At 44.1% G+C, this 27,582-nt stretch overlaps 1 protein-coding gene across 1 annotated transcript; it reads left to right on the forward strand.

Annotated features, from left to right (window-relative positions):
* Positions 1-5,988: 5,988 nt before the first annotated feature.
* On the forward strand, positions 5,989-18,921 carry NKX3-1 (NK3 homeobox 1). Its single transcript, XM_086944776.1, has 2 exons — positions 5,989-6,193; positions 18,503-18,921. The coding sequence occupies exons 1-2, from the start codon at positions 5,989-5,991 to the stop codon at positions 18,919-18,921; spliced, it is 624 nt and encodes a 207-aa protein (XP_086800902.1).
* The last annotated feature ends 8,661 nt before the right edge of the window (positions 18,922-27,582 follow it).

A 27,582-nucleotide genomic window follows, 5' to 3' on the forward strand; every position in this document is an offset into this window, starting at 1 on the left:
AGATATTGGGGTTCGATGTTATGGAGTCATTTGTAGGCGTGGGTGAGTATCTGGAAGATTTCTCTCTTCTCTACGGAAACGCAGTGGAGGTTCGCAGGTGTTGGGTGAAGTGTTTGTGTCGGGGGATGCCGAGGATGAGTTTGACTGTGGTGTTCTGTATGGTCTGTAGATTGTGGAGCAGAGACTTGTTGATCCCGGCGTAGAGGCAGTTTCCGGAGTCCAGTCTGCTGGTTATAAGTGTGTGGGTGACAGTCCTTCTTTACTCAGGGGGATCCACTTGAATGGCTTATGAAGGATGTGGATGGTATTGAAACAGGCAGAGCCAGAGGTGATGGCATTAATCTGTTGGGTCATGGGTAGGGAGGAGTTGAGTATAATGCTAGGGTTCTGGGTGTGGTCCATGTGGGTGGGGGAGTTGCCGAGAGTGGTGGGCCACCAGGTGTTGTCCCATGACGAGGGGGGGGTCCGAGGACGAGGACCTCTGTCTTCTCCGAGTTGAGCTTCACGCAATTGCTGCTCATCCAGGATAAGGCGTCCTTCATTCCTTCCTGGAAGCTGAGTCTGGTGGTGAGGGGGTCCTTGGTGAGGGAGAGGATGAGCTGGGTGTTGATGGCATAGGATCCTATGCTGATTCTGTGTTGTCTGATGGTGGCGGCAAGGGGGGCCATGCACATGTTGAAAAGCGAAGGGCTGAGCGATGATCCTTGGGGTACTTCGCAGTTGATCTGTGTGTGTTCGGAGAGGAAGGGTGGCAGTGTGATTCTTTGGATTCTGCCGGTGAGGAAGGAGCGTAGCCATTCAATGGTGCTTCCCTGTACTTCAAGCTGGCACATTTCTGGTGTGTGGTGTGGAGTTATAGATGAATTACAGAGTTTAAAAAGATTGCACCCATTTTATCTCTGTGTCGTTTCAAAATCAACTGTGAATACTAGATTCAATTGAAATATGAAGACCACGCCTCATTTGCTCTCAGCTCATGCAAATGTAAACAATGAGATCTTTATTAAGCTTTAAATATTTGAGTTAACTTGTTTCTAAGTGCCCCCACTTTACAGCGTTGAAAGGAAGAGGGCACTAAGTTATTTTATTGTATTTCAAACTGATTAGACCGTGATCACACTTTGTGGTCTAGTGGTGTACCCGGAAGTAAAACTAGATTTCCAGGTTGCTAAAGTGAATACAAAAACACAGTGCTGAAAGGCTTGAAAGGTGGCCTTTTGGAATTTGAGGCGCTTTCTCTTCTACAAACCTAATATGAAAGGAGATCATAGCAACTTTACGTTTGATGAAAGAGAGAAAAAGGCGCGCATTTGACATTTTTCGAATGAGCTACAGAAGTGCATGTCACCTTTCCACTTTACCGCTAAGAATCTTTTAATTGGGATAGAAATTAACAATGCTCAATGTTGTTGTAATTGTCTGGCATCCGTAAACAAACAGGGGATATGTTGCACTTGGGCAGGTACTGGCAGGCTTGGTCTACAAACACCCTAATTGCGTTCCAGTGTGTGGGACTGAGCTCCCTTGCCAGGAAGTTTAGTTGCACAGTGCGACCACTTCTCAGCAGGGATGCCATAGCATACACTGGGAAGGAACAGGACTACTAGCAGGGCTGCAGTTATTTTAATAAGATAAGGGATCCATATCTGGCCATGCCACCGTGACCTTTCTGACATATTTATGACAGGTACGACCTTACACTTCACATCTGAGCTTTGTACAATAAACAGGAAAACGACTGGCACTTCACCGCACAGTTCGTATTCTTTTAACAGGGAGTCACTGGACACACTCCACTGGAGTTATTACAGCGCAACAATTTTGTAATCATCTGAGTGTAATATTTTTGCTTTTTCGTTTAATGGATTTGTAATGGTTTTAAGTAATCAAAGAAATAAAGTTAATTGATTAATTCATTTGCTGACTCTTCACATCAAAGTTTTTATAGTTTAGCAGGCCCACAAGAACACTTCACAGCAGAGTTCCTGCACTGCTCACAAGGACGGACTGGCACTTCACAACAAAGTTTCTTTTCTTTTAGCTCTGGCCTGTCACATGGGAGTTCCTACACTTTTAACAAAGGCTCACCAGTACGACACAAAATAGTTTCTACTCTTTTAACAAGGACGCACTGGTGCTTCACACCAAGGTTCCGACACTCTTATCAAGAACCACTGGTACTTCACAACACTTTTTTATTTTTAACAGAGTAGCACTGGCATTTCGGATAAGAGTTCCTGCACTTCTAACAAGGACACACTAATACTTCACGTCAGAGTTTCTACACTTCTAACCAGGAAACACGGGTACTTCACACCAGAGTGTCTGCACTTCTAACAAGGGCGCACTGGTCCTTCACAACAGTTTCTACACTTCTACTAAGTACACGCTGGTACTTCAGGGCAGAGTGTCTGCACTTCTACCAAGGGCGCACTGGTCCTTCACAACAGTTTCTACACTTCTACTAAGTACACGCTGGTACTTCAGGGCAGAGTGTCTGCACTTCTACCAAGGGCGCACTGGTCCTTCACAACAGTTTCTCTCATTTTAACAGAGCAGCACTGTCATTTCATTGGCGTTCCAAATTTTCCAACAAGGAAGCATTGATACTTCACAAAAAGTTTATTTACTTTTACCAGATTGCCACTGACAATTTAAGTCAGAGTTCTTATACTTTAACAGGAAAGTGCTGGTACTTCAGTTTCTTTACTTTTAACATGACAGCAGTGGCATTGCACATTAGGGCTTTTTACTTTTAAAAGGACAGTACAGGCACTTCGCACCATAATTCCCATGGTTTTTAATGAGAGGGCACTAGCACTTCAAGCAAACGCTCATTTACTTTTTTACAGGGAAGCACTTTAACTTCACACCCATTTCTTTATATTTAACACAATAGCATGCCCACTTTACATCGGAGGCCTGCACTTTTAACAGGTAAGCATTGGTATGTCCACCGGAGTTTCTATGTGTTTAACAGGACAACACTGGCACTTACTTCAAATAAGATTTCTTTACTTTTAACCGGGAACCACTGGCACTTTATACACGGTTCTTTACGTTCAACACAATAGCATGCACACTTTACACACCGGCCTTGTATTTTTAACAGGGAAGCATTGGTACATCACACCAGAGTTGCTATACTTTTAATGCTACAACACTGGCACTTATCTAAATCAGAGTTATTTACTTTTAACAGGACGGCGCTTCAGCTTTATACCAGGAGGCAGATTTACGAGGCCCTTGCGCCACGTTTACGCCGCTGTTGCGTCACGCAAGGCGGCGCAAACGTGGCGCATCCCTACGAACGATTTACAACGTGACGCATCTAGGCAGATGCGTCACGTTGTAAAGCCCTGCGCCGCTTGTGGGCGTTCCGGCGCAGGGTGGGCGTTCCGGGGCAGGTGCGCCTCGCAAAAGTGGCTGAGTGAAATCTATGAGATTTCACTCAGTCACTTTTAAGCCAATGCTGCGTCAAAAGCCTGCGCCTGCTTGAAGCAGGCGTAGGTCTTGACGCAGCATTGTTAAAATGGGGCTCTCCCGAGCTTTGCTGGAGCTGCGTCGCGCTTGCGACGCAACTCCAGCAATGCGCCACATTTCCGGCACAGATGCGTCACGCATCTGTGCCGTTTTTGTACCATGGTGCGCCGCATTATAAATGCGGCGCACCATGGCTGGCGGAGCTGTGGCGCACTGTAGCACATGTTAACTGGCGCATCCCTGGGGATGCGCCAGTTAACATAAATCTGCCCCCAGGTTTCTTATATTTTTAACATGGCAGTACAGCACTTCACGCCAGAATTTGTTTACTTTTAACGTGGCAGTACAGGCACTTCATACCTTGGCCTGCAAACTTCTAAAGTATTAGTACTAGCTCTTTACATCAGTCGTTCTAAAATGTTTCCAAAACGGGACACACACATCACAACAGTACCCTATTCTTTCAAAAGGACAGCAGTGGAAGCTCCCCTCGAAGTGCCTGTATGTTCGAAAGGGCAGCGCGTGTGCTTCTCCGAAGAGAATCGTGCATTTCTTAGCACGTTTAAAACGAATTCTCAGCAATGGTGCTGATTATTTTGATATTGTAGTATCGGTATTTCCCAGCACGATGCATATAACCGGGCTTTTTTTTATGGAGGGGGGGGGGGGGGGGGGCATATTTCAACAGAAGAGTCCAGGTGCTTATGAGCTGAAATGCTATATATTTGATCTGACAGGATAGCCATCTCTATTGGAGTTTCTATGCAGCTAATTCTCCTTAATTTACAGTTTTATATAGCGCAAACTGAAGCTATGGGACCCCTTTACATTAGCATCAGTTATATTAAACGCGGTTATATTAATTTTGTTAGGCACGGGTGAGAATAAGTATAGGTGTAATAATATTGCCCTACACTTTTGTTAACGTTGTTACAACGTTTTGGACACCAATAAAACGTTTCAGCAGTGCTGCTATAAGTTGAGAAAATTGTGCTCCTGTACTTTAAATATGACAGCACAACTTCTTAAGATTATCTTCCTATAATCTTTATAAGACAGTGTCGTACTTCTCAACTGATTCGTATATTTTACTAGAATCTGATTGGATCTTTCAAGCAGGGCTACTATAATTTTATAGAACAGCGCCGTTGCTTTCCAGCTGAGATGAGGCGCTATTAATAAGTGTGTAGCACCACTTTTCACCAGGACAGAATGCGCATTGCTGGATAGCTCTAGCAAACGTCACAAGCACCAAAAAACGCCGCGCTTGGAAAAGGCAGTGTAAGCACTTATCGTGAGCACTTCAGCAGCGTTAGTATTACGGCATTATCACTTGCTAGTAGAAGTGATTATTGAATCCACGTAAGTGCAGCAAGGACAAAGACAGCACTTAGGCTGAAGAAGGAAGTGTTGTGAGACAAAGAGTGCTGGCACTTTCTGCCAGTTATAGGCGCTGCCGGGTGTCGGGCAGCCTCTAATGCCGGGTGGCTTCTGTCTGCGATCTTCTTGCTGGTTGTTGCGCTACTTTGAGAAAAGTGTTGGAACTGTCCTGTGAAGGAGTCCAGAGGGAGGGGCGGGCGAGGGAGGTACCCGGAGGAGGAGCCGGCGCCCAATGAGCTGTCAGGGAAGAGCCAATGAGGAAGACGAGTTGGGTTTCCAAAAACAAAAGCCGGCGGCCTATAATACAGCAACTCTCCTCAGAACCCTGACAGGCGGGAAAGCAAAAGTGGGCAGAAGAGACCGGAGAGTGTGGCTGAGCTCAGCAGATGCTGCAGGCCTCGTGGGGGGTTAAAGTGCGCCAGGGACGAGTGCAAGAATAGGGAGGGAAAACCCGGGGTGTCAGCAGATAGGGGTGCACCACGAACCAGAAAATAACTGCAAAGACTAAGAGATAGGCATATGAGTCAGGCAAGAAACGTGCAGGGTCGAAAGAAATACGACTGGCTAAGGTGAGAGGGGTGAAAGGATCATAAGAGAGAGGCGACAGGATCAGGGGAGAAATTGTAAGGAACTGGGGAGGTGTGCAAGTTGTCAGGAGAGGTGATTGGATCTCGAGAGAGAGAGAGAGATAGAGAGGGGTGCAAGTATTAGGAAGGAGAGAGGTGCAGGGGCCAAGAGTGAAAGGTCAAAGGCCAAAGCACAAGGGAGATAGGTTCTGAGGACCTAGAATCAGGAGAGAGGGTTCAAGAGATTAGGGTGCTGCGATCAGAAGATTGAGATACAATTCTCGAAAGAGGGAGGGAAAGGGTCGTCCTCGGATAGGTGGAGGGAAAAAGACTGGTGAGGGATCCTGAGACAAGAATTCGGGGACAAGGAGAAAGGAGTCAAGGGGGCAGAAGAAACAGGCGCACGGCCCCTTTGAGAGAGAGGCGCACGGTACTCCTGAGAGAGAGGCGCACGGTTCTCCTGAGAGAGAGGCGCACGGTACTCCTAAGAGAGAGGCACACGGTTCTCCCGAGAGAGTGGTGAGGGAGCAAGGCAGAGCGGGACACTCGCAGCCCCTGGATGACCACAGGAGACGCTCGCCTCACCATGTCTGCCCCCCCAAGGCCGCTAACCTCCTTCCTCATCCAGGACATCTTGTCCCACCGGCCCCCTGCGACCGAGGCGGGGCCTGCGGCCCGCCACCCGCCTTCGAGACAGCCCAAGCCCGGCTGCAGGGACAGCGACACGACGACCCCGGGAGGGGGCACCGCGAACCCCGAGAAAAGTAAGAAGACATATATATGGGCTTTGGGGTGGTGTGGAAAGGGTTAATGGCGATGCTCAGGGCTAAAGGGAAGGAATGGAGCACACCCCTGCCCTGAGTATGCGGGTGCACACAATTTCTTTCTCGTGCACCCTGATTTCGATCCTACTTTTCTGACTTCTTTCATACTGGTAAACTCTCGTGTGTTTCTACAGCAAACGGCTGTTTCGATCTTGTAACTCTGGTAATAACGACAGCTCTTTCCGGGGACTGTAGCGGTGCTTTAAATCGACAGATACACACGATCTGGCTCTGTGTCGGCACGTTCGTATTCCAAAGGGAAAGTCTCAGCAATTATCAGCAGGGATGCATTCATAGCAGAGGGCGAGAGCCAGCATCCCTCAGCAGCTGCGTATTAGTATCAGTGCGAGAGTACCAACACTTCTCATCAGGGGTGCATTAATACCGACGGGGAGTACCAGCACCTCTCAGCAGGGGTACATTGATATCAGTAGGGGAGTAACCGCACCTCTCAGCAGGGGTACATTGATATCCTTGGGGATTACAAGCAGCCCTCAGCAGGGACGTATTAATATCAGTGCGAGAGTCCCAACTCTTCTCATCAGGGATGCATTAATACCAGCACCTCTCAGTCGGGGACCATTAATATCAGTAGGGGAGTAACCGCACCTCCCAGCAGGGGTACATTAATATCAGTAGGGGAGTAACCGCACCTCTCAGCAGGGGTACATTGATATCAGTAGGGGAGTAACCGCACCTCTCAGTCGGGGACCATTAATATCAGTAGGGGAGTAACCGCACCTCCCAGCAGGGGTACATTAATATCAGTAGGGGAGTAACCGCACCTCTCAGCAGGGGTACATTGATATCAGTAGGGGAGTAACCGCACCTCTCAGTCGGGGACCATTAATATCAGTAGGGGAGTAACCGCACCTCCCAGCAGGGGTACATTAATATCAGTAGGGGAGTAACCGCACCTCTCAGCAGGGGTACATTGATATCAGTAGGGGAGTAACCGCACCTCTCAGTCGGGGACCATTAATATCAGTAGGGGAGTAACCGCACCTCCCAGCAGGGGTACATTAATATCAGTAGGGGAGTAACCGCACCTCTCAGCAGGGGTACATTGATATCCTCGGGGATTACAAGCAGCCCTCAGCAGGGACGTATTAATATGAAACGGAGGGTACCAGCACTTGGTGCATCAATATCAGTGGGAGAGTGCCGGCACTTCACGGTAGGAATCCAGTCCTCTATGACAGTCCATGCCAGGAACTTCGTCAGTTTCAACCACTGGAGCACCTGCTGCTCACTCTGGGAAGTCCTGGCTGCTTATTATGGGGAGCACCGGCCGCTCATTCTGCAGCTCATCGGCAGCTCGTGCTGGGGGGCTCTAGCCGATAACATGGGGGGCTCTGGTATCTCACGCTGGGGGCACCACTTCATTCTGGAGAGTATTTTCAGGATTTTTGACCAGGGAAGAAATCACCTCTAATTCTGGGGAGCAAAGATGGTTCATTCTCTGGAAAAGTTGCAGATTTCTGTGAGATAATGATAATTCCGGTGGAGCATTTGCAGGTAATTCTGTAGCACACCAGGGACTCACTCTGTGGAGCACTTGAAGTTCATTCTGTAGACTCACTCTTCGGAGCACTTGCAGTGGATTCAGTAGGCTCACTTTATGGGGCGCTTGGAGTTCATTCTATAGACTCTCTCTGTAGAGCACTTGCAGTGAATTCTGTAGACTCACTCTGTGGAACACTTGCAGTGGATTCTGTAGACTCACTTTGTGGAGCACTTGCAGTGGATTCAGTAGGCTCACTTTATGGGGCGCTTGGAGTTCATTCTATAGACTCTCTCTGTAGAGCACTTGCAGTGAATTCTGTAGACTCACTCTGTGGAACACTTGCAGTGAACTCTGTAGCACACAAGGGGCTCCCTCTGTAGAGCACTTGGAGTTCATTCTGTAGACACTCTTTAGAGCACTTGCAGTGAATTCTTCATACTCACTCTGTGAAGCACTTGCAGTGATTCTGAGTACTCACTCTGTGGAGCACTTGGAGTTCATTCTGTAGACACTCTTTAGAGCACTTGCAGTGAATTCTTCATACTCACTCTGTGAAGCACTTGCAATGAATTCTTCACACTCACTCTGTGAAGCACTTGCAGTGATTCTGAGTACTCACTCTGTGGAGCACTTGGAGTTCATTCTGTAGACACTCTTTAGAGCACTTGCAGTGAATTCTTCATACTCACTCTGTGAAGCACTTGCAGTGAATTCTTCATACTCACTCTGTGAAGCACTTGCAGTGAATTCTTCATACTCACTCTGTGAAGCACTTGCAGTGATTCTGAGTACTCACTCTGTGGAGCACTTGGAGTTCATTCTGTAGACACTCTTTAGAGCACTTGCAGTGAATTCTTCATACTCACTCTGTGAAGCACTTGCAGTGAATTCTTCATACTCACTCTGTGAAGCACTTGCAGTGAATTCTTCTTACTCACTCTGTGAAGCACTTGCAGTGATTCTGAGTACTTACTCTGTGGAGCACTTGGAGTTCATTCTGTAGACACTCTTTAGAGCACTTGCAGTGAATTCTTCATACTCACTCTGTGAAGCACTTGTAGTGATTCTGAGTACTCACTCTGTGGAGCACTTGGAGTTCATTCTGTAGACACTCTTTAGAGCACTTGCAGTGAATTCTTCATACTCACTCTGTGAAGCACTTGCAGTGATTCTGAGTACTCACTCTGTGGAGCACTTGGAGTTCATTCTGTAGACACTCTTTAGAGCACTTGCAGTGAATTCTTTATACTCACTCTGTGAAGCACTTGCAGTGATTCTGAGTACTCACTCTGTGGAGCACTTGCAGAGAGCTCTGTAGCACATCAAGGACTAACTCTGTGGGGCAATTACAGTTCATCCTGTGGCGCAGCATTGGCTCTTTGTTTACCACAGGATGCTCATTTGTGAGGCAGTGAGGCCCCACTATGTGGAGCAATGGAAGCTCATTTGGGGAGTATTGGTGACTCACTCTGTGGAGCTATGGAAGCTCTTTCGGGAAGTATTGATGACTCACTCTGTGGAGCTATGGAAGCTCATTTGGGGAGTATTGGTGACTCACTCTGTGGAGCAATGGAAGCTCTTTCGGGGAGTATTGATGACTCACTCTGTGGAGCTATGGAAGCTCATTTGGGGAGTATTGGTGACTCACTCTGTGGAGCAATGGAAGCTCTTTTGGGGAGCATTGATGACTCACTCTGTGGAGCAATGGAAGCTCTTTCGGGGAGCATTGATGACTCTGTGGAGCAATGGAAGCTCTTTCGGGGAGTATTGATGACTCACTCTGTGGAGCAATGGAAGCTGTTTTGGGGAGTATTGATGACTCACTCTGTGGAGCAATGGAAGCTGTTTTGGGGAGTATTGATGACTCACTCTGTGGAGCAATGGAAGCTCTTTTGGGGAGCATTGATGACTCACACTGTGGAGCCATGGAAGCTCTTTTGGGGGGCATTGGTGACTCAATATGTGCTGTACGTGGCATCTTTTTGGGGTGAGCAGTGATGGCTCACTCTGTGGAGCTATGGAAGCTCTTTTGGGGAGTATTGATGACTCACTCAGTGGAGCAATGGAAGCTCTTTTAGGGGGCATTGGTGACTCAATATGTGCTGCGCTGGCATCTTTTCGGGGGGAGCAGTGATGACCCACTCTCTATGTACCACTAGCAGCTTTTAGGAGGAATGACATCCATGTCTGCCGATAATGTGTGATTGTTCGGCAGAGATGGATGTCATTCCTCTTAAGAAGGAGCTGCTGGTGCTCCATATAGTGAGCCATCACTGCTCCCCAAAAAGATGCCAGTGCCGCATGCTGTAGAGCAGTGCCAGCCTGGTATGAAAAATAAAGGCAGCTCAGTTTAGTGAGCAATGGCTGGTTATCCTGGCTGTCTGTCCCAGTTAGTAGCTCATTCTCAGCGCATTGATGGCTCATTCCAGGGCCGGTGGAGGATTATTCCCCAGATTAATGGTAGCTCAGTCTAGAAGTAGTGACTGATTATTCCCGGAACCAATGACAGCTCATGCTGTGCCGATAACAGATTATTCTGAGGACCAATGATAGCTCATTTTGAGAATGATGACAGGTTCTTCCGAGGACCAATGGCAATGGGAATGTTGACATCGTTCTGAGGACTAATGATAACCCTCTCTTGTCTGAACTCATTCGGAACCAGGGACAGCCTATTCTGAAGAGACTTGACAGACACTTCGGGGCAGCACTCACATTTCATTTCCAGGTTCTCTTGACCATGGTTTTGGTCCTCTGGGGGAGGAGCTGGCCTAATGGCTAGGGTGGTCCACATTGAATTTGGGGAACTGGGTCGAGTCTCCGCAAAGACGCTGAACATCCTGTGATTCTGGGCAAATCACTTAATCTCCCCGTGCCTAACAAAAATGAATGTGTCCCCATGCAATACAACTGGTGCTATGTAAAGCCTCTGATACCCAAATCAGGTCCAGTTCGCGCTATATAAAACTCCGCAAAATAAAACAAATACATTGTTATTGTATATCTTGCTCAATACCATACACTCTGGTTGTACCTTTCATCGCCCATCTCGTAGCTATATGAAAATACACTTTCTGACTTGCATCCTGTGCCCGCTCATGTTAATTAGCATTTGCATATCATAATCTCTCTCTGCTTGCCCGTGTTTTCTTCGTGGTTCTGTATTACTGTAGCTCTGTTTCCAGACACGTGTCCCTGGGCGAACTTTGCAGCTGGGGAGAAGGGGGGGGGGGGGGGGGGGGGGGAGGTGTTATCTATCAGACTTCCGCGGCAGCCCAGCGTGTGAACGACCGCCTGCCTCTAGTTATTAAAATCAGAGCACAATAAAGAGAGTACAGTGCATGGGTTAAAAACCTCCTGGCGAGAATCGCTTTAATGCATAATGAATTTATACAGTCCACCGCGAATTGTTATACTGTGCTGTTAAGATGTAAATGTGCAGAGAGGGGCGGCTTCGGTCCGCTACAGTTGAAGGCAAAGCGGCATGGCATCTCTGTAAGAAAGTGCCCTTATTTTTGTTGACCTTACATTTAATGTGTCGGAGGACTGCCTACAACGGCGTGCACATTTACAGTATATAGTAGCCCTGAGTGAGAAATGGCAACATAGTAGTATTCGAATATACATGCTTTCTTTCCTGCTGAAAGTACTTTTGAAACCAGCCATACGTTTGGCCAGCTGAAAGCAGCGTTACTCTCTCTCACTTCATGACTGTCCATCTGTAATGCAACTGGTGCTCATGTAAAGCGCTCTGATACCTTCGGGTCGAGTTCATGCTATATAAAACTGCAAAAGAATAAAACAAACAAAGTCTGCAAAACCGCACTGTGAGGTGTACTGAGTATTTACTGAATCTTGTGGACCAATATTAGCGCGGTTTCGAATTTAGGTAGCAAAGTAACCCCCGGTCTTGTGGGGGCGCAGCAAAGAGAGGTCTTGTTGCTTTTCCTCGAAGACAGCCCTCATGCGGATTTTTATTATATGTAACAAATATGCGTGTTTATGTCGACCACACACTCGGTGCAACATAGCACGAGTTCTACTATTAGTAGGAAAAATGATGTGCAAGGCTTATACAACACTTTAAACCAGTGCAACGTCATCAGAAGTTATAGACACCGATGTAAAGTGTTGATTTGGGATTTAGATTCCTTGTTTTGTGCTTAAAAGTTGTCTAAAAGTTTAACAGTAGGTGCTACTTGTCGGCAAGTGGACAGCCCACGTGTGTTCCCACGCTACCACCCACGGTTTTTGAAGTAAAGCCCCATTTTTAACATTTGTAAACAGTGCAAGGATACAAGCTTTTCCCAATGTCCATGTGTTCTGCACTATACAGCATGTATACTAAGTGGGACAAGTTCTCGTTTGTTTAGGCATAGCGTTTTGTATGGGAAGACTGCCACATTGTGTGCCAGCACTGGGGAAGAGAGCAGCAGTGCTGGCAATCCTCGTTGATATGGCACTGTGCTGTTCTTTCCCTGTCAGGCAACATAGCAACTCAGTTGCTGCCTTGCATTACATGATTGATAGTACATTTGCCCCTAGGAGTTAAAGTTTAAGACCCACCCTTTATGCAGCAACAAAATGAACGTTATCTTCGTATATTACCTTATATTTTTGGGGGCTCCTGTGGAGATTTTTTATGTAACATGCAACAAAATGTAAGGTTGTGACAGCGCACTATTTGTGTTTAAACCAGGTTTGTATCTGCTCGGGGTTTTTGGGGAGAGTAGGATATTTTACAGTTTTATGGGTGTCCTACCTTTGTTTTTAGAACACTCACAACACTTCCACGGCATATATATTAAACTTCACTCACAGAGTAGGGGTGGCTCTAGGGTCATGGCGGCCCTGAGCAGGCAGCGCAGGTAGGGGGCCCCGGAAGATTGGGTCTGGGCTGGGCGGTGCGCGGAGGCCAGTGAAGAGGGGGGTCAGGGTGTTTGGAAGTGGAACAGAGCTGGGGGCCGCCAAATCCCTGCCAGGGACCACCACGCAAATATGTATCCATCCTCAGAGGATTATTATATTAAGGATATATATTGGCGTGGTGGCCCCTGGGTTTTGGTGGCCCTGTGCAGGCTAGGCTCACTAGAAGGTTGAGTTTCTACACCAGCTTTAGGTCTATTGAGAAGATCTCCACTTAAAATCCAGCCGAGTGTGGCTCGATCAATTTGAGCACCCCCTATTTACACCGTATGCATAATGCACATAATGTCGATTAATGCTCTGGGGACTAATAGATAGAAACAAAGGCACAGAGTCGTGGCGAGCCTGTACAGTGTGCAGGTACACACAATCTGCACTTTACACCTTCACTAGTTTGTGACAGCATGTAGTGATATAAGTGCAGTACACAAACAGTGTTCAAGTATGTTAGTTAATATTTTTTAATCCGTTAATTCGTTAATATTCTTCAATATCATTTTTACTATTCCAATATTGCAATGCACATGCACTCTTCTGGTACTCTCCATATGCTCAGTATTATGTGAAAACATGCAGATATAGTAATGTTCAAAACTGTGTAGCTGCAAGAGGAAATCTTGCAAAAACACTTTCCAATAACATTCCAAATCTATTATTATACATTTACACACATTTTTCAATTCACATAAGCAACGTTCTGTAATGTAATGTAAATAGACTTACAAAATGAGTAGGCCCACGCACCAAACACTCTAGAGGTTCAACATACTAAAAAAAAGCAGAAACAAATCTGAAACACCATTCTACACTTCATCTCCTGAGGATTCGGCTAGAACATGCAGAAATAACAGTACACTGAAGAGACACACTTTCCACCTGGCACATAGTAGCATGCAGAAAAACCACACAGTGCCGCACATTCTGCACATTGGAGGTAGTGGTATCCTGTAAAAACATTACACTCCAACATGTCACATGTTGCATGCGTGATATGTGCAATTAAGTATAACAGCATGCATCAATACAGTATACTGGTATACATAGTCTATACATGACATGCAGTAAAAGTGGTACACTGCACACACAAACTCACTCTGTATCTAACTTGCTTCATTTTGTGCAACTGTTTGCTAAAATAACTGTGTAATACATAGGGCCACTCAGGCAATTTCAACATTATGCTCAAATATAAGTAATAGCAAAGGCACATACACTTATAGTGTATACTTCAAACAGACAACGTAATATATAAGTATGCAATAAAAAGCATGAAATGCCCAGATACAGGCATTATATACTTTGCACATGCTGAGTCTTGAATTGGATGAAGGACAGAAATGGAAGCTAAAACTTCTAATTTGATAATGTCCCCTAAAGGGTAGAAAAATCCGGATTGATCACAAGTTATGATGCTTTTATTCCGTTTAATATTGTTCATCCGAAACAATGATGCAAACAAAAAGACAGCCAAACACTTCTTTTGCCCCTTTTCCAGCGCGCAGGCCTCGAACTTTCTGAAGGAGGACAATAAAAGATATGCTCCTTGTAAATTATGAGAAGAAAGAAACGGGCAATAGGATACAAGAACAATGCAAAATGAATGGAGAGAAGCCAGAAGAAGAGAAACAAGGAGACCAAAATGTGTGAAATTAGTCAGATTGGCCAGGTGCAGAAAGCATAACGAAGAACAGAAAAATACCAGCAAGTCAAAGGCAAAGAAATTACCAACCCAAGGCAAATGAAATTAAGATCCAACAGGACAAGTAGTCAATACAGTGCTAAATTAAAATACAGGTCCGATCACAAAAGTGAAGTTCAAATTAAGTAACTATTTCGGCAGATGGAATATCCGTATCTGTTGTGTCGGAGCATCCCGTCCGACATCACATCCAAGTGAATCCACAGAATATCCTAACCATTCCCTCTATAATATTAGGTCCAGCATTATGGCAGATGTCTATACTGTCATGCTGAAGATATAATGGCCAGCATTATGCTGCAGGCGATTGCCATCATTCCAAAGATTGACATAATATGAATAGAATTACAGCAAATATTCTAGGCTCAACATTAGCCTGAGATAGTGTTGTCATGCTGTTGATTCCAAAATTATGCATAGTATTATATTACACCATGGCCAGCATTATATAAGAAGAGGCTGTCATCATGCAATTGATGCCCACAGTCATCCAAGACCAATCACCTTCATGATGAACATGTCACCATAATGTCAGGGTCAGCAATATTCCAGAAGTGGGTACCAGCAAGCCATGGGTGTTTGCTGTTTGTCAAGAATAGGTCCAAGATACCTGCTCTTTGTAGGAAGTATCATGAATGTTCCTAAATTAGTCAGCATTATGTCAAAGGTGGGCTTCCGCACAGATGGATCAAATGCGCAACGAAGAACACTCGGTGTGAAAATGGCACGCGTGCCCTGATTCAGGGGTTAGCCATATCAGTTGCCTTTGAGAAGATACTGACAGGCTCAACACATTCTAAACACTACTTCCATCCAGCTTCTCCTCTACCCGGACCATAGTTCCCTCATTTCTACCCGGGCACATCCCCGAAAACAACGCCTCATGCAAAACCTTTGAGGAAAGCATCATTCCCAAAATTCTAGCAGGGCTGAAATCCTCATACCACTTCAATGATTCTCTACCCCCCAATTTCTTCCACAAGATCTAACCATTGTAACTTCACTCTGGACCGAGATTGTTAATGCCTGACTACTTCAACGCACTATCCCTGACTGCCTAAAGTCTGGGCAGGTTTTCCTCATCCTAAAAAAAACCGGCATATCACACTGACCTAAACAACTTCTGCCCTATCTCCAATATTCCTACTCGGACGAAGCTCCTTGAAAAAAGTGTACACATCCAGCTCTGTAACCACATTGATCAATTCCAACTTCTAGACCAATTCCAATTTGGCTTCCGTCCAAGGCATAGCACTGAATCGGTCCTCTAAAAATGTTGGACCAGAACAAATCTTCACTTCTAATCCTCCTTGACCTATCTTCAACATTCGGCACGATTAAGCCCAGTAACCTACTAGAATCATTGGAACATAGATGGGGGTTAACTGGGTCTGTCTTAAACAGGTTCACCTCATTTCTCCAAAACGGAACTCAAAGATTTAAGGTTAATCATTCCCTATCTCAAACTACTTCTGTCACATTAGGGGTCCCAGTGGGTTCCTACCTATAACCCACTCTCTTTAATTTGTTAATGAAGCCTCAAATGGAAATTCTGAGTTCATCCAACATCCACTACCACATGCACTCTGACAACACCCAATTATACCTGGAAGTCTCATCCCCAAAGACATCAGATCCCTCAACTTCACTCTACAGAAATCTCCAAACTGGCTGGCATGCAACCACCCCAAACTAAATACTCTAAAAACTGAATTCCTCCTAATTGCCGCACCCAACTTGTCACCTGGTATTGAGTAATGGTTGATACAACTAACAACCCTCAACTGCTCGCCACAAGTTACAGATTCAGCGAAATCACTAGGAATAACTCTCATCAAGAACCTTAACATGCAGAAGCACATCAGTGCTGCCACCAAAGGAGCGAACCTCCAAATGAACATCTTAAGAAAATTAACCTGTTTACCGCGGAAGACATTCCGCCATGGTGCGGGCGTTCTACAGAGTGGGTGGGGCTGCGTCAGCCAACGGTCGTGTGCAGCACCCACAAGGTAAGGCTCACATCGGCCAGCACGGAACGGGTTAAAACTCCCCCCCACCAATGACTTCAAGTCTATAGTGCTAGCCCTAGTGATTCCCAGGTTGGCCTATGGACAGGGGCGGCTCTAGGCTCATGGCGGCCCTGGGCAGGGAGCGGAGGTAGGGGGCCCCAGAAGAGGGGGTCCAGGTGGGGCGGAGCCCCCTGGAGGTCAGGAAGGTGGAACAGACCCAGAGGTCACCAAATCCCTGCCAGGGGCCGCCACACAAATATGTATCCATCCTCAGAGGATTATTATATTAGGGATATATATTGGTGTGGTGGCCCCTGGGGTTTGGAGGCCCTGTGCAGGTGCACAGCTTGCACATGCCTAAGGCCGGCCCTGCTATGGAAGTGTAGCTCCCTGCGGCCTGCCCAGATCCAAAATGGCTCCTCTAAGGGCCTCCATTAACTCCTCTGTAAGGCTCATCATAGGATCAAAAAGAAACAACCACATCACCCCGACTTGAAATCCCTCAACTAGTTACCCTATGAAGCCAGAACTCAGTTAAAAATTGCCTCCATGACCCATAAATTCCTACACTACAATACCCTGAGATACCTCGCTCAGAAGCTGGAACTTTCTGGTGGCCGTAGAACATCCAGAAGCTCTGGCACCTTACTGTTGAAACCACAGAGATTCCAAAAAAATAACGCTTTCAATCAAGCTTTCTCTGGGATCACCCTGAGAATTTGAAATAACGCCCCAGAAATCAGGCTGAATCCCACAACAGCATCTTTCAAGAAATATGTTAAAGTACTACTTATGAACAAATTTCGAAATAAATAGAGTTTTCTTAAATGTATTTCCATTTTTGTTTTGTGCATGAACATCCATCTGATAACATCTTCACTAAAAGAGAAACATTTTGCAGAATTGAAGTCCTTCCCATAAAGGTGATTAAATGTCACACAATTCAGCAAAACCTGGAAAAAAGTTGCGCATAGCTTTGGAAGATTACGATTTTTGGAAAAGTAATTATGAGAGACTGACATGCAGAGAATACAAAGAACATAGTACATGTCTTTGTGCACTTTTTCTGCACTTTTTCTTTTAATCCTCGGAGGAATTCAAACATGTTTTGGAAAATACTGCAAAGGGGCAATACACATCTCTCTGTGACCTATGAAGGTGTTCATCAGATCATTTTACTCTACCTTAGTGGAAATAATCATTAGGAATGGTAATGTTAGAAAATGCCTATCTGGCTCTCTTACAAATTGTCAGTTGCTATCTGGACTTTCATGTTTTTGGTAATTTTCTTCGCGTTGGGTATTTTGCTCCAGGAGAGATCCCCGTTGTTTGTTGTCTGTTTTGATTTGATATAATATGATTGTTTTTCAAGTCCTTATAACCCCACTCATCAAGCCCCGAACCTAATACATTTTCTCTAATAAAAGAAGGGAAAATATAAATGAAAATCCTTATTTTTAGATGATAATAGGCATTTACAATACTTGTTAACATGAATTAAATAAATATGCCTGACAGTCAACAATCAAACACAATCTACAAATAAGTATTTATGTATGTTAAGGAACTTTTCTAGTGCAAACCTAGCTTCAAGGCCAAATAGCACTGGACAGTGGTGTGAAGTTCATAAGGGAGGGGTGGTTTTGCATTTGGGCATAAAGATAGTGGACGAAGGGTCAGCGGGTGAGTTGGCAGATGTGGCGTGAAGGCCCAGACTAGAATGCGAGAAAGGGAGGCTGGAAGAGTTCCCCTTTGGTGGTAAGCAGTAGACATGGTTGTGGGCTTTCGGGAATTTTCGATCTCCTACAATCCCTCAATTTGTGCCTGCACAGTGGTATGGTATACAACATGATTGTTTAGATCTACATCAAATATAATTGTCCACATACACTAACCCATGGCAAGGCTTCAAGTAGAGATAAGGAGGGAATGAACAGGGGGTCTAGCACATATACTGACATATCTACTAATCAAAATGTTTTATTGTTAACGATATCAAGCATAGTGACCCTAATATCATATTTCTCCCTGCAGAGCTTTATCTGCTGTACCATGGCTGGATACTGAGTTGTAGATACATTTTCTTATGTGTACTTTTCTCTCTGCAGGTGCCCATGGCGAGTCCTATCTGTCAGACTGTGACACCCGTCAACCCTTCCTGCAGGACAATAGGAAGAGCCCTAAACAGCAGAAGCGATCAAGAGCTGCCTTCTCCCACACCCAGGTCATCGAACTGGAGAGGAAGTTCAGCCACCAGAAGTACCTGTCGGCCCCTGAGCGTGCTCACCTGGCCAAGAGCTTGAAGCTCACCGAGACGCAGGTGAAGATCTGGTTCCAGAACCGGCGGTACAAGACCAAGCGAAAGCAGCTGGCTTCAGACCTGGGTGACCTAGACAAGAACTCGGCACTCCCGATCCTCAGCAGGGATGAGGACCTCGCCCGGGCTTCCCTTATGTCGCTCTACCAGAGCTACCAGTGCTACCCATACCTGTGTTACCTCAGTGGCTGGCAACCACCATTTTGGTAACTGCAAATCAAAGACTCAAGCAGTGCTTGAAGAGAGATTATTTATTTTTATATGACTTTTCTATAAAAAAAGGGATTTAACAAATCTCAGATAAAAAAGAGAAATGCAATGCTACTGAGGGGTGTAAAGCCTCAACAACTACGACAACTAAGTGCCCCATGTTTATTTAATATTTAAACAGCAACTCTTCAAATGTGTTCTGTATACACCAAAAACATTATTGTGCCAAAAATGGACAACATGCACAGGGATAAGGAAATATGCAATATGAGATACACAAGCCATAATTGAAACAATCAACAAAAGAGGGATCCTGTGGCTACCACTTCATTGAAATTCGAAGGTTACATGTTTTTCTGCCCATCAGCTACTGTTTCTTCAGCTGTGGTAGGAGCAATTAGAAAAGATGTGTAAAATACCTGAAACACATCAGATAATCCAACTAAGAGAAGATGAAATAAAAAACGATGACATTACCATCTATGGTTACCAGCGCTAGTGACATTTGAATTAACACACATGCAATTCACCAAAGAGACTTTTGTTCTTCACCTGCATAACAAACCAAACCATGTGTGAGATACACACGTACAAGTGACTGTACCTGCAAGCACATTTAAATTGACTTTATTTGTTGATCTCAGGACTTTGATTATGGCATTTGCCGTTGTTGACGCTGGATTTCAGAATGATGTGTCTATACTTTCAATAGAGCAACACACTGTGGTTTCAATGTCTCAGGGTGGACGTGTTACTGTGTTTTTAAATCTTTCACCTATGATCACAGGCGCACCTCACCTCCTTAGTGTGTTGTGTTCTCCTCCTCTCTTTTTTTCCTCTTTGTGTATCACTCTATGCATTACTTGAAATCTTCTTTCTAAAATGGTGCATAATGCAGCTGCTCCTCTCTTTCTAGATTAGAGGACAATGACTGTACCCTCAATAACATTGCTTATAGCTTCCTCCTGACCAATAGAAGCTGGTCTAACACCAACTCTATTCCCATGACGTGACCACGCCTTAAGCTATGAAAGTGAACCCCTCCCTTTGTAGTCCCGCCATTATGCAGAAAGACCAGACCTCTACCGAAATACCAAAATGACCTGAATAGAATTTGAATCAAGCTTTTCCAAGTCTAGTTAAGCACGTTAGCTGGAATGTTATCTGGTACAATCTGGAGGCATTATTCAATGTTCTTTGAGACATTGACATGGGTTTGTGATGTTATATTAAAGGAGAGGTAAAGCTCCATTGTTGTGGCATCAATCCAACCACCTATGAAAGTAAGGTCCATCCCCTCATTGTAAATAAATGCCCGCTGACATAAAGCACTCTCATCTTACCTTCCCCACAATGCCTGAGCTGGTACCCTGCTCCTCAGTGAAGACTACCCTGTGAATAATATGTCATACTTTATCTCCACAGTTAGGGTATAGTGCAGCCAAAGGTGGTATAGTGCAGCCAATACTCTCCATCACTAGCCCTCCCTTTGAATGAAGTCTTGCTGGGTAGAGATTCTAAAGGGCTTACTGTACTGAGGTGAAAAATATCCCTTCATTGTCAAAACCTTCCAAGTGTCCTGCTTCTTTGGGACCAATTCACAAGCCTTTCAGAATGTTCATAAAGCCAGTGCCTGATTAACCTAGGGGTCTCCAACCATTAGATCATGAGCTGCTGTAGGTCTCCAGCTGTATCTCCGAGTAGCTCACCTGAGTGCAACCCAGCTTCTTAACCCCTTCAGTGCGGCGCACGTTCAGCGGAGGTCGCGTTCACTACCTCGGTAGTGCTGCGCACGTCCGCTGAACGTTCCGGCCCCGCCCGCGCAATAGAACGCTCCGCACCAGCGTGGAACGTTCGGCGCAGCGGAGGGGTTAAATTAGAAAGCTTTTGCTTTTTTGAATTATTATACATATAACAAAAATGAAATTATACAGCACTAATAATATTAGCAGCTCTCAATGCGTGTCATCGAACATAAGTAGCGCCTAGTACAGAAAAGGTTGGAGACCCCTAGTTTGCTATGATCATGTATGGCCTACTTTTGCGGTACTCCTGGCTTACTAATGAATTCCAGAGTGAGCAAGGAAAACTTGCTTGCTTGCTAGGTGTAAAACCTTACTCCTTAAATTGAGTAGTAAATCAGCAAGGTGCGGATATTGACCAGCCCCCTGTGTGTAAAGGAGGCCGCCTTCCAAAGACAAAGCTGTTCTGGCCGTTGAAACAAATATGTAAAGTGATCTCTGTCAGTCAGCACTCAGGACAATGGCCAGTGATTAGACACTACTGCATTGCGAAAGACGGTAATTAGCAGCTATTGTATATGAAAGGCGATAGCCACTACGCAAAGTTTATGTTGAGAGTTACCTTTGTGCCAGGCCACTCTTTTAAATGAGCACGAGCTGTGCAATCTTCCACAAACTGTCGTGTCATCGGAAGTCCGATGAGGCAATTAAAATGAGAAGAAGGGTGCATAAATATGATCTGAAAGTTAATGTCAAATCTTACAACAAGATGCATTTTTGGGGAAATGTGTTACATTGCTTTAGTCACGAATTTGAGCAAATGTTTGAAAGATCCTGCACTATGTGTGATGAGGATTCTTAGGCTAGATCCACATTCGTCGGTTGGACTTATCACACCCATGCCCCAAAATGTACACCTTAATACACTTACGATCTGTAGTAACTCAAAGGGAACTCACTTCACGCTACAACTCATATAACATTAATAAATACATTTATTTTGAGCACATACAGATTTAAACAACTTCTTTTCTGTTTCAAGCGCTGGGTTGATGCATCCACACATTAAAAATATTTATGCATGCAAATTAAAATATGGAACAGTGGAGGTGCAATGCAGTTGTAATACATCAGGTTACAAAGTATTCATACTTAGAGGCCCGGGGCTGCAGGGCACTAAAGCTGTTTCCCGAGATTACACCGTGTCGGATTCACACAACTGGGGGCATTAGTATTTATATTGGAAAACTAAGAAATCAAACCCATAGAAGGTAACGTTTGTGATAGCTTTCTGACTTTTATGAGATTCACAAATAATACCAAGAGTACTCCTTGATACATGAGACAGTTGTAGGTTTCCATGAGTACTCCAAATTCGTAAAATGTTATCAGAAAAAAATCCCCGAAATGGCTTAGGTATATGAATAAATTATGCAGGAATGTGTATTTACATGTTGTTACATTATTAACTTCTTCACAGTGAAAATCTTTTACATCCTGTGAAATCCATCCAGTACACCTCAATTAAATATGGGGGCATTTCCTTCTCTTACCCATTGCCATGGGGTGGTACCACCAACATGATTGTAAATGCCAATAAACTCACAGGTTTGTGGGTGTTCACTGCATTTGACAGGGCTACACCTCTGGAATGCCCCCTTTGCTGCCCCATCCCAAATGTTAACTAGTAGAAAGTCTCCTGGTGAGGGGGAGTTTCCACCATTACCAGTGCAAAATTCAACTAACAGCTAATCTGTCATTTAGAATTTACTAATGCAGATTGATTTCTATGCACAACTAAATAACACAACACTCAGGTGCACTAAAACATTTGTGAATGAGGCTCTTAAATAAGTGAGAAACTGGAACTTAAACTTGAGGCTATTGAATATCATGTCCATGCCCCAAGCAGGGAAAGGGGAGAACTGTGATAAAAAAAAAACCTCGTCACATTGAACCCTATTTTCAGCTTGCATGTTTTGTGTAGTCACCATCTAAAACATGCCTTATGTTCCTTTAGGATGTTATTTGTCCTTGTTCCAGAAGGGTTTGGAAGCTGCCCTGAAACGTCAATGCAGGAGTTCAAACAGTGTGTGATTGCTTTTACGAAATCTCAACCCCAATGCTGTTTTTTGTTTTTTATAGATCTTCACAAATAAGTGTTTTTTCTGACTTTGGCTGTTTATCGAATCCTGTGGCTTTGAAGTATGTCATCTGTCACAGAGCGATATGAGGCATTATCTAGAAACCTGGAACCCTAAAATAAGCAAGCTGCTTACTGTGTTGCTCTCCAGGACCCACTGACGGCGATACAGACACATAATTGATTTCTCATTTAAAAATGGTGTATTTTTCTCTTCAAAAAATCCACTGAGTGCACTTAACTCAAGCTACCTAAATCTGCCCTTCAGTTAATATTTTGTATATGAATCAAACAGATTGTCATATATTTTTCGTACATTTTTGATGTTTTCATTTTTCTTTGGAATAAAACCTTTTTTTAATTAAAACTTCATATTGTTTTCTTCTTGCTTTCTAATTCACCATTTTTTTTCGTACCAAATATGGCTTTATTTAGCATAGTAGGATTGTGGGGACAGGCCTGGGGCTCACGAGGCAAAGAGTGAGCACCGGGCCTTAATTGTGACATTTGGGGTCTTTTATTTCCTATGACCGTTGACTATTTTACAATTGACCAAAAATAGAGCGCCAAGTGTACACTTTTAGCAGTTGACCCTCAGGGTAGTGAATCAGAACATTCCAAGCCTAACTAACGGAGGTGGTACTGGCAAGACCAGGGGTCTCCAACGGGTAATTCAAGAGTTACTGGCAGCTCGTCAATACCCTGGAAGTAGCTCCTTGAAGTCTAACCCACAAAAATACTCAATTGAGAGGGTCTACTATGCCCATATTTAAAAAGGTCACTTTGCAAGAAAAGGACAAGGTTTTCTTTGAGTGTGTTAACCCAAAACGGAAAGTGCATATTTGACATAAATCACGCATTTTGAGAAACTAACATGCTAATGTTTGAAAACAAACTGATTGAAAAACCCATACATATAATATCTGCTCTTTGAATGATAGTTCAAACCTAGTTGTGGAGATTTATAGCCGTTAGTATTCCTTTTGTGCCAGAGAGCAATTAGTGCTGTTATTTCATAAGGCATGTATGTGGAGGCATTTAATTTTGATAAAACATTTCCTGACAGTGCTGTTTGTAACCCTGCCTTATGTGTCGGGGTGGTTGATGTTCTTCTAGAAAATTAAGTTTTATGTGTCATGCAGCCAATATACTGTATCCAGAATATTGACTACCACAAAATAGTGAAGGTAAGTACATAGAGGTAAGTGTAGTTTTATTTGCTTTCTCATGAGAAGACTCCAGACCATCCAGAATACAGCAGCCAGGCTGATCCTCAACTTGTCCAAAAGAACCCACATCTCCCAGCACCTGAGAGACCTGCACTTGCTCTCCATCCAGAAGAGATGCCACTTCAAGCTCCTGACCCACGCCTAAAAAAGCCCCCCAAGACCAAGGACCAGCATTCATGAACCACCTTTTGAATTTCTACCAAACACCCAGAAACCTCTGCTCCACTCAACTCGCCCTCGCACAGACACCATGCATCTGCCGCACCGGAGAATGATCCCTCTCCCACCTCGCCACCAAATCCTGGAACACCCTTCCCCTCTACCTCCGAACAGCACCCTCATTGCAGACTTCAGAAAGGGACGTAGGACCCACAGCCAAGTAGCTGAATACCCTCACGGGTGATAAGCCACGCTTTTTAAGTACAGTTTGATTGAGTTTGATTGATTTCTTAACTCCACATATATTTATCTTGACGCTATGTACATCTTCAAGGTACACAGAGGTCAAGTTTAGAATAGTAAATCTATACTTATCTATATAAGTACCTTCCTTGTAGTAAATCAGTCTATATTCTGGATATAACTGGTAACTCGAAAATAATATTTAAAAATATTTTAATGCTAATTATTAATATATATTAATTTTATTAATTTACTTTAAATGTAAAACAAAATAGAAAAAATGCTACAATAATAGTACATTAATTTGAAATAAAACTAAATGTAATGGTAATATATTAAATGGAATACATTTTTTTCCTGAAGTTTAAATTAAAAAATAAATTTCCACCTGAAAAAATATATATTGCTTTCGAGTCCATCAATAATTATTAAAAGTAATGCATCGAAATAATGAAAATCAAAGTTATTATTTTTAATAAATGTTAATATTATGTAAGGTTTTTACTTAAAACTAGATTCTTGCAAATTTTTATAATTGAACAATACATATGTACCAACAGTGACATATTTGTCAACATTAATTTATATTCATTTATATTTTTAACTATTTTAAATACTGTAATTTAATTAAACATTATTTTCTATGGGGTTTTTATTTGAGGCCCTACCTCCATTATTTCCCCTGAGAGTGTGTTGCACTACCATTATTTGGCCATCTGTAGTGCTGGAATTATTACAAAAGTAAAAGTTACTACGAAAGAGTTTGTTTCACGTGGAAGTCACTTCAAATGTGTTAGCTACTTCAAAAGAACAGTTTGTGAATACAGAAAAGGAGTAAACACACTAAAATATGTAATCTTTCTCAAAGTGTAAGTTACCTGTGTGACTCAGGCCCTCAGAGTGTAAACTTACAACAAAAGTGTGAGTTAGATGTCACCACCACCTGAGTATTGCAATTGTCTTACTCTTGTGTGTGTGGGTGACATACCTCCCTTAACCCTTCCCTGATCTTTCCAAAACTCTTCTTACTCCTCGTAATTCCGTTACCTTTTGTAATAAATCTGCCCCTTCATTACATCACTCCCCGATGTCACTTCCACATTTACTACTTAGGGGTCGAATCCGATGTCGGACGGACCTGAGTCTGTCCGTCCAACATCGGCCAGGAGCTGTAACCGACCGACCTGCTGTCGTCGGTTACAGCTCTCCTAGTACGATGTGACCGAACAGGGTTCGGTTGCATACGTATACTTTGCAATACAAGCATGTATTCCGAGCGGAATGCATGCCTGCATTGCTGAAAGCAGGGGTGCAGTTCATCCTTGGACCCTATGGCCGGCACCCCAAGGCTCCTGCCACCGGGTGCAGGGATCAACGGAGGGGTACCATAGGTGCCCCCAGGCTGCCATCCCGCAGCCTCACACCCATGGGGGCCCTGCTGTGGGCCACCGGAGACAGCTTCCAACTGCCTTTTTGTGCCGGACACACCGTCACAAAAAGGCAGTGAAAAGATGCCATTGTACTCCCTTGGTCGTAAAGAGGCGACCAGGGGAGTACTGAGGGATTTCTGGACTGTGGACAGGCTCTCCAAGCCTGTTGTCTGCAATCCGGAAATCCAAGTTGGATTCCTTTCCGACCGAGCCCATCGGAATGGCTCGGTTGGAAAGGAAACTGGCAGGCACTGACCGATTCGGTCGGAAGTTCCGGCCGAAATCGGAATCGGCCCCTAAAAAGTATACTTCAGTGTGCGAAGTCTCTGCAGTATATGCAGAGAACTCCACACACACTACTAGAGGTAATACGAAGTACTTGATAATTTAGTGTCCAGCCAGTACTTTTTCTGTATTTCAATACATTTGTTTATTAAATTTAGGTCATAATATCAACATAATCATTGAACAATCACCTCCGCACCCCAGTTGTTTCCTTGTTCTCCAGCAGTCAGTATGGCATTTTACTGACCATTCAAATCAATCAAATTTCGAGGAGCTTTTCTTAGGTTTCTATGAGACTGGCCCTGTTTCAACTATGTGCAGCACCCTAAGGTTGCATTGGCACCACAATGAAACGAAGTACCCTTCACTTACTTTAAGGGACAAACTGATCATCTCCATTCCAGAACAAGCCATTCCCTTCTGTACCAATCCTGTTTGTGTGGAACAATGGGTGTGCCACAGCTAACCAGGATTGTCTGATTGCACTTAATAAGAGTATATTATTTATGGAGTCAATATGCTTTAAACGACCCCACTTCACTTCAGTCATCCACATATGTAAAATGCTTTGCGGTGTCTTGAGCATTTAAATTTGACCAATAGTGTCTGTGTTTTTGATCACTTCATCCCAAAACAAATGTAGTGGGGGAACAACTCTTCCTGCTTAAGACATTCCACATCATCTGCTTTGTTATAGTTTATTTTTTCTAGGAAGAACACATGATCACCTGGTTCGAGTTTCTCTTGACTTCTTTTATCTCATGCTGCACTTCTTCCAGCAATGGAGTGCAATTTATTTATTTATTTTATTTAATGTATTTATTTAAAGAGTTTTATATAGCGCCGGCAAGACCCGAGGGTTTCAGAGTGCTTTACAACATTGTCAAAGGCAGTATCAGTCAACATTGAATACAATATAAAATTTTGTTCAAAGTTGAACCATATCATTTCCTTGAGAAACATATAGATACATATATAACTCGGAATAGGGAATCTAGTTGTGCCCTAGGCATTAAAGCCCGCAGAGTTAAGGTGCTAATTGAGGCAGGGCCGGACTGGCTACCGGGCAGTTTGGAATGCTGCTGAGCTGGGGGCTGATTTCATTCATGGAGGCCTGCGTGTGCTAAACGAAATTCGTTTAGCTTTAATTATTTCGAAGCACATGCAGGTCTCCATGAACGAAATCAGCCCCCACTACAGTGAAATCAGTGCCCAGCTCGGCAGCATTCCAAACTGCCCGGTAGTCAGTCCGGCCCTGAATTGAGGCAAAGATCTTTTAATTGTCTTTTGAAGCTCATGAAGGAGGGGTTTATCCTGATAAATACTGAGAGGGAATTAAATATTTTAGGGGCATTGCCTGAGAAAGTGTTGTGGCTTTTTGTTTATATTTTTTGGGGGGAATGAGCAGCAGAGTGTTTGTGCTTCTTAGA

Source organism: Lissotriton vulgaris, chromosome 11, assembly GCF_964263255.1.
Source record: "Lissotriton vulgaris chromosome 11, aLisVul1.2, whole genome shotgun sequence".
In the NCBI taxonomy this organism is placed as follows: domain Eukaryota; kingdom Metazoa; phylum Chordata; class Amphibia; order Caudata; family Salamandridae; genus Lissotriton; species Lissotriton vulgaris.